The sequence below is a fragment of the Aegilops tauschii genome, chromosome 4, assembly GCF_002575655.3.
Source record: "Aegilops tauschii subsp. strangulata cultivar AL8/78 chromosome 4, Aet v6.0, whole genome shotgun sequence".
NCBI lineage: Eukaryota > Viridiplantae > Streptophyta > Magnoliopsida > Poales > Poaceae > Aegilops > Aegilops tauschii.
This window is the reverse complement of record NC_053038.3, coordinates 521686535-521708226: the sequence shown is the minus strand read 5'-3', so window position 1 is coordinate 521708226 and position 21692 is coordinate 521686535. Positions and strand designations below refer to the sequence as shown.

Genomic DNA, 21692 nt, shown 5'->3' with positions numbered 1-21692 from the left:
CTCCTTTCCTCTTCTTCTTTTCTTTTGCATCTTTCTTGGTTCCATCCGGTCGTTTTGGCTTCGAGTATGAAACCGAGTTGGGTGTGGGGCTTCTCTTGCCGTCATCACTTGATGCGTCCTCCTCATCATCGTCATCCAACTCAATTGTTCGCTTGTGTTTGTTACTCAAATCGAAATCATCTATATCATCACGCTTCTTCCATTTCTCATCATCCTTCAATACGTCCTAGCAATGAGGCAAGGTAAATGGCCTTCCTTTCTTGATCTTCCCCTTCTTCGTCCTCTTCTCCTCTCCTTTGAACAAGTTTTGTGCAATATTGTACTACATGAAAACAAAACAAGTTAGCACTCAAACACCAACAACAAGCATGACGAACAAGGATGAAATTGCACTTACTCTATCGTCCTCATTAGTGCCACTTGGGTTCAACTTGTCAACCGCCTTTTGTGCGGCCGCCCATTTTTGACAATCCTTGTTGATTGTCGACCACCGGGAGCGAAGAGATCGATCGGAGCGGTCAATTCCACTCTCGTTGCGGACATCAAAGTGTTCCTTCATCTGAAGCCAATAAGCATCTCTACTTTGATCTCCTTCAACGGATGGATCCCTCGACACTTGCAACCAAGTATTGCATAGTAAGATGTCTTCAACGTTGGTGTAATTGCCTGCTCTTCCTTTCGGTGCGTCGGCAATGCCCTCACCATCCTCGTCCACCTCGAACTCATGGTCATCGAAATGCATGTCATTGGTTTGAGACCAATGCGAATTGTTGGAGCCAACACCCATAATTGACATGTATGCCTCATCGTTGAGACTACAAAGTATATAGAACAATGCAAATAAACTATCTATATTTATGCATCCAATGCGAACCAGAGGAGAAGAGGTCATTACTTTGAGCTGGTGTGCTTCCGTGGGAGGACACGTCTTCTGCAGAGATGGCGTGGAGGGAGTCCGGAAAGAAGTATAGGTAATGGCGTACCACCGTGATCTCTGAGAGGGCAAAGAGGAGAAAAGTGAAGGAAGAGGATAAGGGCAGAGGCTGGACACAGATTAAGCGGTCAGGGTATTTCTTGTTCCTTGCGCCTGAATGCATCTGTTGGGCCGTTTCTACGACTGGATCGAGTAGTACAGCTTTTGCCGCTAGCGAACTGGCCACGTAATAGCGGTCAGGGTATCCAACATTTTTGTAACAGGAAGACATCTCTACTCTATTTGCTTATGTAGCCAGCTAATAAGCGACTCTCCATTAGCACGTTGACTCAAAAGTTCATTAAATCAAAATCACATCTCTAAAACTTTGGATCAACATCTAATCATCTTTGAACCGAACTCACCACAGACTGCAGTTAAATGTTATTTAACTCACACTTGCTAGCTACGTCACGTGGCTGAGTGGTATTACATGAGTGTGATACATAAAATTTTCAAGCACCTGAACATTAGGAAATAAAAAAATAGAACAAGAACCTGAAAAATACACAAGTGAACATGGTTTCACGCGCACCCACATTAATACTAAATTCGAAGGATACTAGAGTGGTATTACATGAGTGGGATATCAAACTTGGTTGACCATTCTACTCACATGCGAATTTTCCGAAGAAATGACACCCGTGGTATGAATTTGGTCTGGTTTAAATGAAATAAATTTGGTCCGGTTTAAATGTAATTAATTTGGTCTGGTTTAAATGAAAATTATCAAAATTATTTGGTCTGTTCAATACCATTTGAAATTTATGTTGACACGGTTGACCGGGCGGCTCCCGTATCACTGTCCGTGGACGCATCCGGACGCTTCGGCAGACATATACCATCTCTGTTTTAGGGGTCTGCGTTGGAGATACCTTAGATGAGCGTGATACATAAAATCTTCAAGTACCTGAAAAATAGGAAATGAAGAAAAGAACAAGAGTGCGAAAATACAGAAATGAACACGGTTCCATCCGCACCCACATGAGTATTAAATTTGAAAAAAACTAGAAAAATTCCAAAAAATCAGAATTATTGGGGTATGAAACTTGGTTGACCAATCTACTCACTTGTGAATTTTGCGAAGAAATGAAACCGGTAAAAATACAATCAGAACCAGACAAATACAATTGGGACCATACTATTCATCAAATTCTATTTTTAATATAGCTTTGATTTTGTCATTTTTGCCCTGGGTAGCACAGAAGTCTCTTTTAGGTGAAACTTCATACGCGAGTACCGGTGGTGTATGTTACAAAAAAAATCCAATTATTTTATTTCATGTATTTCTTTCTAATTTACTATTCATAAGGGTGCGTGTGGAACCATGTTCACCAAATTCCTGTCCAACATGAGTGTACCTAAAAAAATAAGTAGGAAGTACCACATATTTCTGATAGTTTGAAACACCATTAATGTTTATACCACATCTCGACCCAGGATGACTTGGTGGCACCAACTCCAGCTAACTAGCTAGCTACCATGTACTTGATAAAAGATGAGGTCAAACCAGAGTGTCCTCGGACATCACAGTAAATATGATGAAGTAGAAATAAATAATGTGCGGTAGAGTATGGTAACCATTCACCAGCTTTGATCAGAACGGGCATGGGGGTCGGCTGGATCGAGTAGTACAGTTTTTGCCGCTAGCTAACTGGGAGACAACCATTTCGTATGGGAGTGCACGACAATTTATGTTTTCAGTAGGGTTAAGGTGTATGGGACACATGTGATGTAACCCAGAAGGACCTTCGCAGCCTACTTGCTAACCTACGGACTCATATGTAGGAATGGAGGGACTAAGAAGTAGTGCATATTTCTGATAGTTTGAAACACCATTACTGCTTATACAACGTCTCGACACAGGATAACTTGGTGACACTAGCTCCAGCTAACTAGCCAGCTACCATGTACTTGACAAAACATGAAGTCAAACCGGAGAGTCCTCCGACATCACAGTAAATATCATGAAGTAGAAATACATAATATGTTGTAGAGTATGGTAAGCAGTTCGCCGAGTTGCACAAAATAAACCATTCACCAGCTTTGATCAGAAGGGGCATGAGGGTAGGCTGGGTAGGGTATGGAAGAGTTGATGGCAATTCAGTTCCATGAATTCGACAAGATCCTCCGTTGTGGCCTCGTCTACTTCAGCCATTTTCTTCATCTCCTCCTTCATGGACATCAATCTAGCGTTAGCCAGTGCCACGTGTACAGTCGCCACTCTTTCCATCTCAGCAAAATGACTGTCAAGTAGTGCACGCAGTTTTGCATGATGAAGCTTGCTTAGCTCTTCGAAGTGAGAAGTTAATTCTGCATACCGCATACAGTACTCTATCGATACCCCGATCTCAGCAAACTTAGATTCATAATACCCATGTACTTCCTGCACAGGCAAGTTAATTGGGCAAAAGAAGACCCTGTGAGATATAATCAATATCCAGCAAAAGGAATATATTCAACATGTTACAACTGAGTATAGCAATTGAATTCTTAATGTCCCTTCAGCAACCAACTGAACATAAGGCGGTTTACAGGACATTGGTTGGTTGAGTGGTTTAAGAATGGGGATGCAAAGATAACAGAAGAAGTCCCAACCATGATAGTTTGCATCACTACTTATTAACACATAATGGGCTTAATATCTAGAAAAACAAATGAACATTTTATGTCAATGCCGCTAGTCGCTCCTGCAATTCTGCTTATGCCACTGCTTTTGTCTAATCATCAAAATGCCATTACTACGACGAAACTACATGCATCTTTGCCACTGACATCTCAATCTCATCTTGGCCATTATCTTCCATTTCACGAAACAGGCTTCTGCCCGCTTTATAGATAGGTAAACGATTCTAACCGGTCAGTCGGCCGAACCTTCAGCCGGTCGACTCGTTCATCATGCGCGCAGCACTGGCATACTTGAGTCGAGCCACATCATCCCCGTAGGCCCGCGCAACCGCCCACCCCGTGTCTTTTCTACCTTGCCACACATTTCGACACTGAAACTGTCCCCCTTCCTGATCCTTTCTTCCATCGCCGCTCTAGCATTGCTACTACCGCTCCTTCCCCTGGTCGCCCCTTCCCCTAGAGCTGCTGCATGGACGTGCCCCCATGAAGCCGACCGTTGTCGTGTTTGTCGCCGCGAGCGCCGTGGTGGAGGCTTTAAGAGGTCAACACAGGGAGCTACAACCAGCGCAAAAAGAAGCTACAACCGGGCGCTGCATCCTGTGATGCGCCATTAGCGTCAATGCTCGAACCGAAGCAGCGTCCGGCAGATCACCGGTCATGCGTGTTATAACAGCGGCCGTCACTTTTTTTTAGTGCTTCAACTAGCCGTTGAAAAATCTACACCCGGCCATCGAACAGCTGCGACAACGGCGACCTGCAGGGATGCAATGCTCCTGGAACTGGGGTAGCGTGATCCTAGAACCAGTGCTGTTTTTGCTACGATGGCAGTAATTTTTTGCTGGAACTATGATAGGTTTTGCTCGGACCGACGGTGGTTTTTGCCATGAGTGCCGTGATTTTTGCTGAAATCGGTGATTCGTTTTTGCGGGAATTGATGATTCATTTTGCTGGAACCAGCAAATGGGGATGATGAGATGCTTGGATGATGGTTTTTGTTGGGACCGACGGTGGTTTTTGCTGTGACCGGCTGTGTTTTTCGCTGGAACCAACATTTCTTTTTTGCTCAAACCAACAAATGGGGGTGATGGGATGCTGAGGGTGGCACACATGGTGAGCTTAAACCGGCGATGCCCGGTGTCTCGATTTTGAACCGGCGACAGACGGTGCTTCAACGGTGATGGTAGGGGGATGAGGTAGCACACGCAATTGCTGCCATTACAGGGGGCAGGCTCTACATCAGCGAGACAATGTGTGCCGTGATGGCCTCCGGCGGCAAGATTCAAACGGCAACAGTGGCGACCATAAGCTGCAACTAACAGCGTCAGGCCAGCAGCGCGAAGAAGCTGGCGTTGCCGAGGACAAAGGCGATGATCACTATCGATCCAGCCACGATGAAGGAGATGATAAGGGGAAATCCAACGGTGAGGGAGTTGGGGGCTGAAATCAAACGGCCGTGCGGCGACCGGCCAAAATTTCGGCCGGTCCACTAGCGCCTAGCGGCGACCGTTATATAAAGCACAAAAGAAAGTACACGGCAGAATGATACGTCCTAGACAACCTAACACATGACTACTTTGCCGAGAACTAATAGAAGGCCCGGATAGAATGCCATGATATGTCCTAGACAACCTAAGATCCACGATAACGCCCGCAGGAGCGCAAATGGCGCAAACCGTCGCCACCACAAGGCACCTAGGACATCAACGACGAGCACAGACCTCTAGATCCTTTTCCGGGCGCCACCACTATCAACAACAGAGTTCGATCCCGAGCCCCCCGCCACTACAACTCTCGCCCCCGTACGACCATGTGGCCTAGCCACCGCCATCGCCACCGACAGGATGCCCACCGAAGAGGGAAACATGCAGACCACCACCTAGGGCAGCCGCCCCGGCAATCAAGACTCAAGGCTCCAACCATCCACATCCCAGCACACTAACCACGGTAGGAAGAGAAAAAGTCACCTCCTTCCACTCCTTCCCCGTCGTCAGCCATCAAGTCCACGTACAAGCCTCCACTAAAGGAAGCGCGTTTGCGGTTCCACCTAGCCCTGCTGGATCGGGGGAGGCACTACTCAGTTACTGCCGACGGCTGCCGTCGAGCAACCCTCGGCCATAGCAAACTGGCCATGGCTCGGCCGAGCTCACATGACGCCATGCCCTTGGCTATGGGCGTCAATCCGTACGACAACATAGTGCCACCAGTACACCCCGCGTCCCCCAAGGGTGCCCGCACACCATAACGCCAGGGCAGCCTCCAGAACACGCCAGAGCACAACATCACACCACCACCACAACATCCGCCTGCAGCCAGTCTCACCCATTGCACCCAATCCCGACTCCGCACACCTGCCCGCACGCGCATCGAGAAGCCGCCATCCACCTCCAAGGACCCTACTGGATAAGGGTCGGATTCCCGGCCACCCTCGCTCCACCCGTGCTGCACCCAAGTACCACACACACCATGCGTCGTCCCGCCCAGGCTCCACCATACAGGAGCCCCAGGTAGCTCCCAGCGCCAGCGTCCAGATCTGGCAGAACCAGGTCGATCCGCCATGGCCGCCCACCACGCACCATCCAGGCAAGGTCGATGCCACCGCCCGAGCGCCGCACCACGACGCATGCCGCCACATGGAATAACGCCACCATGCGCCTCTCCCCGGAGACCACGACAGAGAACAAGCGACCCCCGACAACACCTTCCCCACCGCTGCATGGCTTCGTCGGCAACTCCGGAGGTGGCAGCGGCTACAGTTCCCCCATGTCACTAGATGCGGGCGACGCTCGGGAGAGTGGAGCATTTTTCGTATCTTCTATTTCTCCGTTAGTGCGACATGTATTGACAAAAATAACTCTACCAGAGAGAGAGAGAGAGAGAGAGAGAGAGCCATAGGGTGAGGGCTAGGGGGGGGGGGGGAAGTTAGGTGATGGGGTCCACCACAAAAAGCCAAATTTTACAAAAAAGGGTCTACATTAATGGTGTTGTTCCAAAGCTTTGTGAAAGAAAAATTGAGCGGGCAACTAGACGAAGGTGGAGATCCGCTACGCCGACGGCGGGGAAGAATGCCCCAATTTGGATACTAGTATGCAGGGAACATGACGATAGCTAGGTCATCTTCCTCATGACTATGTGTGTACTCTAAAGCAATGGCCTAAAAGCAACAACAGTGCCAAAAAGCAAAGGCATTTTCATATATAGCTGAAATGCAAAGGCATGGTGAAAGTTGCATAGGAGACTATTATCATTGACAGAATTTTCTCGTCACTATTAATGTCTAGTGTAAAAATTATATTTACAAAATATAACTTTTGTTGTTAAGACATCCAGTGTTGATAAAACTTTGTTGTTAAGACATCCAGTGTTGAAAAAAAAATCTGAACACTTCATCAACTAAAAGCTATTGTGGATCAGGCATACAATTTCAGCAAATTTATAGTGCCAAGTACATCGAAAATCATTTTCTGAGCCCGGGCTCATCTGCACCTGTGTTGAATAAAAAAATCAAAACAAATACTAGAAAAATTCAAAAAAATCCATCTTTTCCCATGGTAGAAAATTTGATGCGAGGTCCGCCCCAATTTTCAAATCATTTGGACAACTGAGAAAATTTCGGCAAAAAAGACAAATTCGGGGTCCGTAAAACAGTTTACTGTTCATGTACTGTTTTGACCCGATTTGTCTTTTTTGCTGAGAGCTGCTCAGATGTCCAAATGAGCTAAAATTTGGAGGGATCCTCATGCAATAAATTGTCTATAATGGGAAAAAAATTAGAATTTTTTGAATTTTTCTAGTATTTTTTGTCAATTTTATTTTGGCCGGGTGCAGATGAGCCTGGGCACATGTCATAACTATCAGGTCATATTTTCTTTAAGAGATGGATTGATACAAGTGCTGTCGCCATGGCAAAGTCAAATGCAACAACCGACATAGCACAAGTGTGTGGGCCAGCAGTTAATGGATTAGAGGCAATAGGAGCTGATCCGGACTGGTGATAGAGGCAATTATTGTTCCTACTATAAGAGATGCCAAATAAAGCAATGATCGACAGTGCAACACCCTATGAGAGTACAACAGAAAAAAGAATCAGAACCTGACAAAATGGCGCATGGAGGTCGATAGGCTTGCCTTCAAATCCTTCCCCGCATTGAGGGCACTGATTAGAAAGATAAATATTTGTGCATAAGATTAGCAATTTCATGTGCACATATCATCATGATTCACGAACATCTGTTAATATGACGTATGTATCCAGTAATGCATGTTACCTTTACACTCCCATTATCAGAAAGCTGGTACTTGACCCACCTTATGAGGCATGACCAGCCGTAGACATGTCCACAAGGAATGCAACTGCATATGGGAAATAGGAGAAGAATTAGAGCAGCCGCATTTATGAGTACATGTGTAAAATCTAGCACCAAGAAAAATAGAAGAAATGATGGCTGATCTTATCACCAAGACACAAAATACAACAAGCACCATGAAAGGTCCAACAAAGCTCTACCAGCGGCAGTTTGCTATCCTACACTAAGTGATCGCCTGCTGCCACCTCCTCAGAACCTCAACCCAACCTTCCTAAACTACATACACTGAGATCACCTAACTCAATAATGTCACGTGGATAATGAATTCATGATCTGCAATAATTCAACTAGAGGAAAGAGATTAAGCCAAAATTGAAACTATGCCCTATAGTAGTTGCCTAGTTGATGGTGAGAAAGAAACAGTCTCACTGATCCATTGGCTACAGATAACCTATCATAAGATTAAATCTAAACTATTGCTCAAAACACAAAATGGTGCTCTTTTCAATGAGAAAAACATATCGCAAAAATAATGGAATGTGAAAGCTGGTGCATTATAAAAAAAATCAAAGTACATCCACTAGTAGTAGTAGTTACTGTGATGACCCACAAGCGATGGCTACTACGTATACTGTGATGTTCACATTTCAATCCCAACATGGGGAAGATATAACCAAAGTTGGACACTTGAAATATGCTTTCGCCCCACTTTATATATAAAGCAACATCCGAACAGAGTATAGAGCTGAATTATACAAAATGGTGAGGCAGCCCCCACAACACCGATCTTAGGATAACCGGATCACAAAACGCCACCGGAAAAGAAAATAGGAAGAACTGAATACAATGTCACACTACGCCCTAACACACCTAAGCTCCATGGCAAAGCGCTCAGGAGGAATAGCGGCGCAAAGCGTCACCACTCCCGAGTCCAGAACAGACAAGGGTTTTCACCCGGAACCCTAACTCGGATAGAAGCACCTCGACAACGTCTTCAGAAACGGAACGACGCCCTCGAGCGTCACCGTGCCACCACAAGGTCTTCATGGCAAACTCGATGAGACCAGCTCCCTAGGTCCAGATTGTGGCGTCGTCCCTGCAAATGAACGCCTGAGCCGCCCACCACTGCACCTTTCATCGTCACGACCAAGAGGGATAACCACCACCACCAACATGGAGCGCACCGGAGATCCATCCATGTGGACCTCCATCCGGAGCCGCCTCCCTGGCATCCATATCCGAGAAACCGCCAATGACCGCCAACAAAGCATCCCAACCATGGTAGAAAGAGTGAAAGGAGACTTCTTTCACTCCTAGCCCGACATCAGTCCCGAAGCCTGGGAGGACACCTCCACCGTAGGAGGTGTCCACGCTTGCATCCCCCGTCAGTCCCCGTGGACCGGTGGTTAGGGGGGACACGGCCCCGTGACTACCAATGGTCGTTGCCAAGGAAGCTCACAGCCCATTGCCGCGGAAGCCAAGCTGGCTGACCATGTAGTAGTATTCCGACAGCCACCGACGACCACCGCACCTACGAGAAGGACCTCGTCACTCGTGAGTACGTACCACCCAGACCATGCCTAACCCAGCCTACCGGGAGCGAGACCTCCGACCCGCCTCCGGTCCAAACTAGTCCACCTGAGCGCGAGCCCCAAATCTGGAACAGCCATCACCACGCGAGTTGCTGGTGCCGGCCGTCCGGCACCAGGCCGGCGACATGCATCGCTAGCCGTTCACCAGGAGAAGAGGGGCGACCACGACGCCCCTACGCCACCAACAACGATCCGAAAGCCACCACAACACCACCGCGCCCGCCACCAGCAGGCAACCCCCATCGCCACACCAACGGAGGCAGGCCACCGCCGCCAGAGCCACAACAGCCACGCCGCCAGCACCGGTGGCCACCACGAGGCTCCCCTGGATCTCGACGAGGCGGATCTGGGCAGAGGGGATGGGGTGGTGGGAGAATAGCTCCGGCTGCTAGAGTTTTCCCCCTCGGTCGATCGCGGGAGCGACGCGAGGGGGGAAGGGGAGAGCATCAAAGCAAAACATCACTGAAGTTATTTCAATATGAACACAAGATCATGGTCTCTTGGTAGACAAAGGTCCCGTTCAGTAGTATGTACCAAAAATAAATAAACCGATAGTTGAAACTATCTTCCTCACCAGATGTGATGCTCTCCAGTGGATGTCCAAGGTTCCATACAGATAGAGCAGGTTGGCCCTGCTTCTTGCTTGCTCTCGACGCATTCACGACCTTCAGCTGCACCCTTCATATTCGTACTCGGCAACATCCCATTTGCTTCTTTGTTGGAGTCATTGACATTATAGTTCTCAGAGTTGCCACTGTCAGCAAAGTGCCTGTTGTCCACGTCCTCAACCACTCGTCTATATGAGCCATCGGTCACCTCACCAGAAACCAATGCGGTATAGTTCCCCTCGTTGCCTCTGCCACCCTGTTCATTGACCTCTACAGCATGGTTATATGTTCCCTCTCTGGCCACTATTTCGACATCTGCGAGCTCCATGTCGTCCATACCACGTGTCGGCGAAGACGGGAACAAGCACGACACACGAATCATCAGGTGAGGGCAATTCTGCTCCAGGAACTCTATCACACCCTTCTGTACCATCTTTTCTTGTTCAGCCATCTTCTTCAATCGCTCCTTCATTAACATCAAGTTAGCCTTAGCCATTGTCATTTTTGCATTCACTGTTCCCTCTATCTGAGCCACACGTTCTGTAAATAGTTGTCGCATCTCATCATATGTAGAATCACTGGATGGTTCCTCAGCAACAATATAGTCTGGATGTTCCCTAATTACTGCAGCAAATATAGGCTCGTAGAACTCTTGAATTTCCTGCAGTGGCAGGTCAATTGAGCAAAAGATGAATTTGTGAGATATAATCAATATTAAAACTAAAGGAACATCCTAACAATGATGGTAGTTGTCATAAAAAATCTTGATTCATGTGGAAAATGTTACAGTTGATTATATGTTTAGAGCATTGTTCTTCAGTGTCTGGTTACCAAATCAAAAAATGAAGTAATTTACTTTTTCAGTACTACTAAGTACTAATTAGTTAGGGAGAAATCTTCAAATGTAATATCAGGTATAAGGGTGGGTTTAGAAGACATCCAACATGAAAAAAGATGAATCCAACCTCCTTTTCCAAACAAAAAAACACAGAATGGTGAAAAGATCAACATGTCATTTTAGGCCCGAAAAAGGACAAAAGTGCTGCAACTATAAGTGTTGGAAAACAGTATCAACCGAAGCACGCCCGAGTCCTACGGCGGCTCAGTCAGCACCAGCACCAGTTGCCACGGCCACCACAGCCAATGCGCTTACCAAATGCACGTTGCGCTGGCCCTTCGCGCCTAACGCGCTCTATTGTAAGTTGTAACTATCTGATATACATGTATATAATGCATTGCCTTATAATGATAATGTATTCGGAGAATTCACAACTCTTCCATATGGGCAAAGAAAGATATGCTACTTTCCCACTAGGCTTAGCAGTTAATACTTGCATTTTCTGTAATAAATTTATTTGTGTAACTATGCCCACTTGCCACAAGCGAAATCCACCCTTGCTTAGAGGGGACTGTATATATAGATGTATTGCTTAATTTTTTATTTCAAATACCAAAGAGAAACTAAATGATGTTTAGGTCAAAAGTTTTTCATATGTAATCAGAACTCAAAGTGAGAGACCAAGGACTGTGAGAAAAGCATTGTTGGCCCTATTATTCCCCATCGCAGATTAGGTTTCTCCTTCAAATCAAGTTACATACAGGTTCCCTCACAAAAAAGAAAAGTTACATACACATTACCTATATATTCCTGCTGTAAGACGTACAAGATGAGTGGAAACTATTTTTAATTTCCTTGATTATGAAGATTCAAGACTGCTACCATGCATCCATGTTTTTCTCCGCAAAGGTTATTAATGTAAAAATTTGGTGCCTAATGCTGATCTACTCTTGTTTGTTTCCTTGCCGGTTTCAAAGAGAAAATAGACTAAGCAGAGTGATGTTAGGAAAACTATCGTTTCTACTGTTAAAGACCCACAAAACAGTGATGCAAAATATGAAAGAGTTAAGATATTTTATAGTGCTCCACCTTACCACACTAAAGGTAATACAATAGTTAAATATGAGCAATTGATTGACAGGCCCAGTCCTCAAAATGTATTGAAGAAATTATCTATCCATTAATAAGTTGTACATGAAATAGCATAGTGTTAATCAGAATGTCCTTCCATATCGAGTAGGTGACTGATACCATTAAAAATTGGTCGGGATTGAGGTTAAAATCACACAATTTAATGCCCAACTTCTGAACTTTGTCCAAACAGATACAAATTTTATTACATTCTAGATATTTAATCCTCGATAATTAACAACAAATATCAAATAGCGCATACTTTTAAAGTTCATACGCATTGTTTCAATTTATTTATTTTTGAAACGGATTAAACTACAAATTAAGTCATATATTAAATAAACTATCAAATTTGAAAATTGATCTGTGTTACCCTCAGCAACATCTATAGATATGCACAATGGATCATCATAAAAAGAAGCTTCATACACGATAAAAACGTTAGATTTCAACTTCATATATACATAGAGAGAGATAAATCAATGTCCTACATCTAATGTGTGTCACTATAAAATATAAATATAAACTCGGAACATCTCTATGGAGATGTACAATGGATGAAAGAAACAGAACCTCCGGACTCCAGCAACCCTCCAACATGTTTTCTGGTGCGTAGAGGTTGATGATAAGCTTCTCCACAAATCCTTTGCCACACTGAGGGCACTGGTTAGAAAGAACAACATTGATGCATAAGTTGACCAATTCGATGTAGGTATCCTCGATTGAATCTGTTCACTGAGTATGTGCAGAATCACTCATGGTACCTTGGCACTCTCCTCGCCAGAACGACGCAACAACTTCTCCAGACATGATCTGCCATACACATGGCCACAGGGAATGCAACTGCATGCATGTAGTAGATACAAAGGACATGATCAGTGATCCCTAATTCTCACAAGTCCCGTAGTTCCTACTTGAAGCCATGAACGCACATGGTGTATGCATCTGACATGGAAAAATGGGAACTAATATGCCTAAAATAAAAGAGCAAAAACAGCAGAATCAGAGTAATGTTCCCCACAAGAATAATAACAGATGCAAGCTTCTTCAGTATCCAATTAGTAGCGGTGTATGTATGGCCCCCAAACCCAACACAGAGACGATACTGCGCTACTAGCCCCCAATCCATTACAGAGACGATATACACTGTGCTAATGCTAATAGGCAATCGACCCCAATCCCAATCCCAAAGGAGACCCACATGGCTGCCCGCGAGGCCGCGAGACAGAGAAGACAAAAATTAGCAACAAGAATGCACTGGGGCCGTGGGGGTGGAGGCCCTCGCTCACCAGATCCGATGCGGGCCATCGGTGCTCCAAGGCACCATGCAGCCGGGGCAGATCGTCGGCTGGACCTCACCGCCGGACGAATCGGCACCACCGACGTCTCCCGCTGCGCCTGTAGTGTCCGCGGAGTGAGGACGCGGCGCGTCGAAGTCGGCGGCCTCCTCCATACGGACCGACCGCGGCGGGGACGACATTCTATGGAACCGGAGTAGGAGCGACCGAGGATTCCCTGGGGTTCCGATTTCGGGAGGAGGGAGAGTTGGGTGGGGGTGAGAACGACAAGCGTCTTTTGACTCCTTCCTTCGTCACTAAGCTTTGGGACAGAGTTGGGTAGGTGGGTATTAATTCTGCTACAGTACAACTCCCTCTGTATCACAAAATATAAGCGTATTATATATTTTTTGCAACCATTGAAGACTCGTAGCAAGACGCGTCCAACAACGCCAGCTTTTAAGAATAAGAGAGTTTTATTGCATCGAGCATCGCCAATAGATGATTTAAATGTATAAATAATCACTTTTTACATCACCAACACCTAAAAACGAAGCTCCAACAGGTGGTGTATATGTAAAAAAATACATAACCTATTGCAAAAGATGTAAAATACTACACTTGAAGATGTAAATATACATGACCCGCCGCCGCCTGATGTGAAACAGCCAGCCGCGCGCGAAGCCCCAACTGCCATTGGGAAACTTCCCACCGCTCACCGCTCACCCACCTGTCTCCTGTCGCCGATGGAAACACCACCGTCGATGCGCGTCTGTCCATCCACGACCCCACCGCGACCCCGCAACCTATTCCCACCGCTAGCCGCGCCGCCATAGCCAACGATGACCCGCCGATTTGGATCCGCCCTGCCGCCATTTTCTCGGGCGATTCGCCTGTTCGTTGGAGCTCCGGCGGCCGTATGGCTCTAGAGCTCATGGCCGCCTTACGTGTTAGCGCTGCCCGACACCGGAGCTAGCAGTGGCAGCTGCGCGGACCACCGCAACCCCATCGAGTAGGCGGTTCTTTGGTCGTTGCCGCAAGCGGAGTCCTCCGGCAACCAATAGCCATCCAGAAGTCGTTGAAGCAGCCGTCTCCCACCCCTGACGGCATACGTGACTACCGTCAAGCCTCTGACCAGCCACCGTCTGGTTTCTTCCACCTCGCACACAACGTGTTCGACAAAATTCCAGCAAGGTAAAATTTCATGGAAACTGGGTGTTTTTTATCGGGCATGAAGATATAGTTCGACGGTGATTTCTGTCTTGTAGATGAGCTCATGCCAATCCTCTTTCATGGACGATTCCTCATCGAATGAGGAACTCGATTTGACTGAAGAAGAGGACATTGTTATGCTAGTGGCGATGCACAAATGCACAACAGGAAGAAGCCGGAGCACTGCGGTTCCATGTTTGGCCGTGAGTTCATTCGAAGAGAACGTGCTGAAGTGCACGAGAGGTTGATGCACAACTATTTTGGTACACCACCCGTTTTTTCATAAAGGTACTTTCGTCGCCGGTTCAGGATGTTCAAGGATTTGTTCATCCACATTTGCAATTCCATGAAGCAACATGATCCAGCCTTTCAACATTGTGCTGATTTGCTTGGAAATAGCACTGAGCGGAAGGTCACTCGGATTTGTGCATGATGGTCTATGGTGTTTCGACAAACTACATTGGTGACAATTTGGCAATGTCAGAGAGAACTTCTATCTTTTATGCCAAATAATTTTGCAAGGACTATGATACAAGTGTATGGTCCAGAGGACTTGAGAGCACCCAGTGCTCGGGACACTCAGAGGCTTTTGGAGATGAACAAAGCCCGTGGGTTTCAAGGTATGCTTGGGTCTATTGATTGCATGCAATGAAAGTGGAAGAATTGTCCTAAAGCATGTCATGGACAGTGTGAAGGACGCTCCAAGGATGCCCCATCATTCTTGAGGTCGTTGTCGATCAAGAGATATGGATTTGGCATTCATATTTTGGGATACCTGGATCTTGCAACAACATCAATGTGCTCGACCGGTTGATACGTCTCCAACGTATCTACTTTCCTAACGCTTTTCCTCTTGTTCCGGACTCTAATTTGCATGATTTGAATGAAACTAACCCCGGACTGACGCTGTTTTCAGCAGAACTACCATGGTGTTGTTTTGTGCAGAAATAAAAGTTTTCGGAATGGAACGAAACTTTGCGAGGAATTTTTGTATAATAAATAATAATTTCTGGAGCCAACACCTACCGGAGATGGGCACCTGGGTGGGCAAAACCCACCAGGGCGCGCCTCCCTCTCCTGGCGCGCCCAGGTGGGTTGTCCCCACCTGGTGGCCCCGCTGACCTTGAAACCGACGGTATAAAATCCTATTTTTCCAGAAAAAATCAAGGAAAAGAATTATCATGAGACGGAGCCGCCTTCACCTCTTTTTCTTCATCGGGAGGCCAGATCTGGAGTCTGTTTGGGGCTCCGGAGAGGGGGATCTTCATTCTTCGTCATCACCAACCCTTCTCCATCGCCAATTCCATGATGCTCCCCATCGGGAGTGAGTAATTCCTTCGAAGGCTCGCTGGTCGATGAGGAGTTGGATGAGATTCATCATGTAAACGAGTTAGTTTTGTTAGGGCTTGATCCCTAGTATCCACTATGTTCTAAGATTGATGTTGCTATGACTTTGCCATGCTTAATGCTTGTCACTTTGGGCCCAGGTGCCATGAACTCAGATCTGAACCATATATGTTATCATCATTATATCCATGTTTTAGATCCGATCTTGCAAGTTATAGTCACCTACTACGTGTTATGATCCGGCAACCCCGGAGTGACAATAGTCGGGACCACTCCCGGTGATGACTGTAGTTTAAGGAGTTCATGTATTCACTATGTGTTAATGCTTTGTTCCGGTTCTCTATTAAAAGGAGGCCTTAATATACCTTAGTTTCCAATATGAACCCCACTGCCACGGGAGGGTAGGACAAAAGATGTCATGCAAGTTCTTTCCATTAGCACGTATGACTATTTACGGAATACATGCGTACAGTATATTGACGAACTGGAGCTAGTGCCATATCGCCCTAGGTTATAACTATCTCATGATGAATATCATCCAACAAGTCACCGATCCAATGCCTACGAATTTATCTTATATTGTTCTTGCTGAGTTACTACTGTTATCATCACTGTTACACTTGCTACAAAATTACTGCTATCACTGTTACCGTTACTATTGCTGTTGTCACTACTATCAAAACTATCATATTACGTTGCTACTGATTATTTGCTGCAGATAATTAATCTCCAGGTGTGGTTGAATTGACAACTCAACTGCTAATACCTTCAAATATTCTTTGGCTCCCCTTGTGTCGAATCTATAAATTTGGGTTGAATACTCTACCCTTGAAAACTGTTGCGGTCCCCTATACTTGTGGGTTATCAAGACCCTTTTCTGGCGCCGTTGCTGGGGACCATTGTTGTGGAACGTAGTAATTTAAAAAATTTCCTACGCACACACAGGATCATGGTGATGCATAGCAACGAGAGGGGAGAGTGTTGTCCACATACCCTCGTAGACCGAAAGCGGAAGCGTTAGCACAACGCGGTTGATGTAGTCGTACGTCTTCATGATCCGACCGATCAAGTACCGAACGCACGACACCTTCGAGTTCAGCACACGTTCAGCCCGATGACGTCCCTCGAACTCCGATCCAGCCGAGTGTTGAGGGATAGTTTTGTCAGCACGACGGCGTGGTGACGATGATGATGTTCTACCGACGCAGGGCTTCGCCTAAGCACCGCTACAGTATTATCGAGGTGGACTATGGTGGAGGGGGGCACCGCACACGGCTAAAAGATCAAATCAATTGTTGTGTCTATGGGGTGCCCCCTGCCCCCGTATATAAAGGAGTGGAGGAGGGGGGAGAGGGCCGGCCCCTATGGCGCGCCCTGGAGGAGTCCTACTCCCACTGGGAGTAGGATTCCCCCCCTTCCAAGTAGTAGGAGTAGGAGTCAAGGAAAGGGAAGAGGGAAGAGAAGGAAGGAGGGGGCGCCGCCCCTCCCCCTAATCCAATTCGGACTAGTCAATGGGGGAGGGCGCGCGGCCTGCCTCTCCCTCTCCCCTAAAGCCCAATAAGGCCCATATACTTCTTCCCCCGTATTCCCGTAACTCCCCGGTAATCCGAAAAATACCCGAACCACTCGGAACCTTCCCGATGTCCGAATATAGTCGTCCAATATATCGATCTTTATGTCTCGACCATTTCGAGACTCCTCGTCATGTCCCCGATCTCATCCGGGACTCCGAACTACCTTCGATGCATCAAATCACATAAACTCATAATACAATCGTCATAGAACTTTAAGCGTGCAGACCCTACGGGTTCGAGAACTATGTAGACATGACCGAGACACGTCTCCGGTCAATAACCAATAGCGGAACCTGGATGCTCATATTGGCTCCCACATAATCTACGAAGATCTTTATCGGTCAAACCGCATAACAACATACGTTGTTCCCTTTGTCATCGGTATGTTACTTGCCCGAGATTCGATCGTCGGTATCTCAATACGTAGTTCAATCTCGTTACCGGCAAGTCTCTTTACTCGTTCCGTAATACATCATCCCGCAACTAACTCATTAGTTGCAATGCTTGCAAGGCTTAAGTGATGTGCATTCCCGAGTGGGCCCAGATATACCTCTCCGACAATCGGAGTGACAAATCCTAATCTTGAAATACGCCAACCCAACAAGTACCTTCGGAGACACCTGTAGAGCACCTTTATAATCACCAGTTACGTTGTGACGTTTGGTAGCACACAAAGTGTTGCTCCGGTAAATGGGAGTTGCATAATCTCATAGTCATAGGAACATGTATAAGTCATGAAGAAAGCAATAGCAACATCCTAAACGATCGAGTGCTAAGCTAACGGAATGGGTCAAGTCAATCACATCATTCTCCTAATGATGTGATCCCGTTTATCAAATGACAACTCATGTCTATGGTTAGGAAACATAACCATCTTTCACAAACGAGCTAGTCAAGTAGAGGCATACTAGTGACACTCTGTTTGTCTATGTATTCACACATGTATCTTGTTTCCGGTTAATACAATTCTAGCATGAATAATAAACATTTATCATGATATAAGGAAATAAATAATAACTTTATTATTGCCTCTCGGGCATATTTCCTTCAGTCTCCCACTTGCACTAGAGTCAATAATCTAGTTCACATCGCCATGTGATTTAACATCAATAGTTCACATCTTCATGTGGTTAACACCCACAGTTCACATCGACATGTGACCAACACCCAAAGGGTTTACTAGAGTCAGTAATCTAGTTCACATCACTATGTGATTAACACCCAAAGAGTACTAAGGTGTGATCATGTTTTGCTTGTGAGATAATTTTAGTCAACGGGTCTGTCACATTCAGATCCGTAAGTATTTTGCAAATTTCTATGTCTACAATGCTCTGCACGGAGCTACTCTAGCTAATAGCTCCCACTTTCAATATGTATCTAGATCAGGACTTAGAGTCATCTAGATCGATGTAAAAGCTTGCATCGACGTAACTCTTTACGACAAACTCTTTATCACCTCCATAATCGAGAAATATATCCTTATTCCACTGAGGATAATTTTGACCGCTGTCAAGTGATCTACTCCTAGATCACTATTGTACTCCCTTGCAAAACTCAGTGTTGGGTATACAATAGATCTGGTACACAGCATGGCATACTTTATAGAACCTATGGCTGAGGCATAGGGAATGACTTTCATTCTCTTTCTATCTTTTTTCTGTGGTCGGGTTTTGAGTCTTTACTCAATTTCATACCTTTGCAACATAGGCAAGAACTCCTTCTTTGACTGTTCCATCTTGAACCAATTCAAAAGCTTGTCAAGGTACATACTCATTGAAAATCTTATCAAGCGTTTTGATCTATCTCTATAGATCTTGATGCTCAATATGTAAGCAGCTTCATCGAGGTCTTTGTTTGAAAACTCCATTCAAACACTCCTTTATGCTTTGCAGAATAATTCTACATTATTTCCGATCAACAATATGTCATTCACATATACTTATCAGAAATGTTGTAGTGCTCCCACTCACTTTCTTGTGAATACAGGCTTCACCGCAAGTCTGTATAAAACTATATCCTTTGATCAACTTATCAAAGCGTATATTCCAACTCCGAGATGCTTGCACCAGTCCATAGATGGATCGCTGGAGCTTGCATATTTTGTTAGCACCTTTAGGATTGACAAAACCTTCTGGTTGCATCATATATAACTCTTCTTTAATAAATCCATTAAGGAATGCAGTTTTGTCTATCCATTTGCCAGATTTCATAAAATGTGGCCATGATTCGGACAAACTTAAGCATAGATACGAGTGAGAAACTCTCATCGTAGTCAACACCTTAAACTTGTCGAAAACCTTTTGCGACAATTCTAGCTTTGTAGATAGTAACACTACTATCAGCGTCCGTCTTCCTCTTGAAGATCCATTTAATCTCAATTTCTCGCCGATCATTGGGCAAGTCAATCAAAGTCCATACTTTGTTCTCATACATGGATCTCATCTCAGATTTCATGGCCTCAAGCCATTTCGTGCAATCTGGGCTCATCATCGCTTCCTCATAGTTCGTAGGTTTATCATGGTCTAGTAACATGACTTCCAGTACATGATTACCGTACCACTCTGGTGCGGATTGTGCTCTGGTTGATCTACGAAGTTCTGTAGTAACTTGATCCGAAGTTTTATGATCATCATCATTAAGTTCCTCACTAATTGGTGTACGCATCACTGGAACTGATTTCTGTGATGAACTATTCTCCAATTCGGGAGAAGGTACAATTACCTCATCAAGTTTTACTTTCCTCCCACTCACTTCTTTCGAGAGAAACCCCTTCTCTAGAAAGGTTCCATTCTCAGCAACGAATATCTTGCCTTCGGATCTGTGATAGAAGGTGTACCCAACGTTTTCTTTTGGGTATCCTATGAAGACGCACTTCTCCGATTTGGGTTTGAGCTTATCAGGTTGAAACCTTTTTCACATAAGCATTGCAACCTCAAACTTTAAGAAACGATAGCTTAGGTTTCTTGCCAAATCATAGTTCATACGGTGTCGTCTCAACGGATTTAGACAGTGCCCTATTTAACGTGAATGTAGTTGTCTCTAATGCATAACCCCAAAACGATAGTGGTAAATCGGTAAGAGACATCATAGATCGCACCATATCTAATAAGGTACGGTAACGACGTTCGGACACACCATTACACTGTGGTGCTCCAGGTGGCGTGAATTTGTGAAACTATTCCACATTGTTTTAATTGAAGACCAAACTCGTAACTCAAATATTTTTCTCCGCGATCAGATCGTAGAAACCTTATTTTCTTGTCATGATGATTTTCCACTTCACTCTGAAATTCTTTGAACTTTTCAAATGTTTCAGACTTATGTTTCATCAAGTAGACACAACAGGAATCAGCTATTTTGCCGTCTGCCACGGCGGACGGCAAAGGCACGAACGGCGGACGGCAAAGGCCTTTGCCGTCAGCCCCGGACGGCAAAAGGCTCCGGCAAAGTAGGCTACGGTAAACAGCTACTTTGCCGTCTTCTTTCTGGCGGCTGACGGCAAAGGCCCTTTGCCGTCTGCCGCGGACGGCAAAGAGGGCGGACTACAAAAATTGTGCTCTCAGTCCGTTAACTGGCTAACGGCAGGCCTTTGCCGTCCGCCGCGGACGGCAAACTTTCTAGTGCCTTTGCCGTCTGCCATATGATGTCATCTACACGTCACTACATGGCAGGCCTTTGACGTCCGCCGCTGACGGCAAACTCTTTGCCGTCTGCCACTGTAGGCAAACTGACCAAATGGGTCAGCTCCCAGGAAGCACAGCTGGATGCCACGTGGCTTCTTTGCCGTCCGCGGCAGACGGCAAAGGGCCCGTTGCCGTCGGTGGCAGACGGCAAAGAGCCTGCAATTGGGTCTTTTTTCTGTTTTTTATTAAATCCAACAATTTTCACAGAAAATATATATGGCATATATAGATATATTTCACAAGGCAGAGTTCCATCACATAAGATATATATGACAACAATTTTCACAGCAAACATATAAGATATCCAACATGCATAGTTCCATCATACATAGTTCCATCACATAACTTCATCACATATGTTCCATCCAACAACCAAGTTCCATCATACATAGCATAGTTCATCCAACTACCAAGATACATGCATAGTTCAATGATACAAAAGAAACAGAGAAAGGGATAAGGAGCACTCCATCTATGCAAGCTTTCGTCAAGTGAATGAAATCTGCAAAATGAAAAATAAGAAAG

General features: G+C 45.6%; 1 protein-coding gene across 1 annotated transcript; it reads right to left on the bottom strand.

Moving 5' to 3' along the window:
* Positions 1-2769: 2769 nt before the first annotated feature.
* Positions 2770-13636, bottom strand: LOC120963169 (uncharacterized). The gene is made up of 7 exons (XM_040387720.3): positions 13364-13636; positions 12839-12917; positions 12648-12737; positions 10072-10766; positions 7867-7951; positions 7692-7754; positions 2770-3359 (listed from the first exon to the last, which is right to left on the bottom strand). Exons 1-7 carry the CDS (start codon positions 13552-13554, stop codon positions 3024-3026), a joined length of 1539 nt encoding a protein of 512 aa, XP_040243654.1. The 5' UTR covers positions 13555-13636; the 3' UTR covers positions 2770-3023.
* Positions 13637-21692: the final 8056 nt, after the last annotated feature.

Coding starts and splice junctions, on each gene's coding strand:
- LOC120963169 (XM_040387720.3), bottom strand. CDS start 13,554: ATGTCGTCCCCGCCGCGGTCGGTCCGTATGGAGGAGGCCGCCGACTTC. Junction 12,918..13,363: donor GATGGCCCGCATCGGATCTG/GTGAGCGAGGGC, acceptor ACATGCATGCAG/TTGCATTCCCTGTGGCCATG. Junction 7,755..7,866: donor CTGATAATGGGAGTGTAAAG/GTAACATGCATT, acceptor CTTTCTAATCAG/TGCCCTCAATGCGGGGAAGG.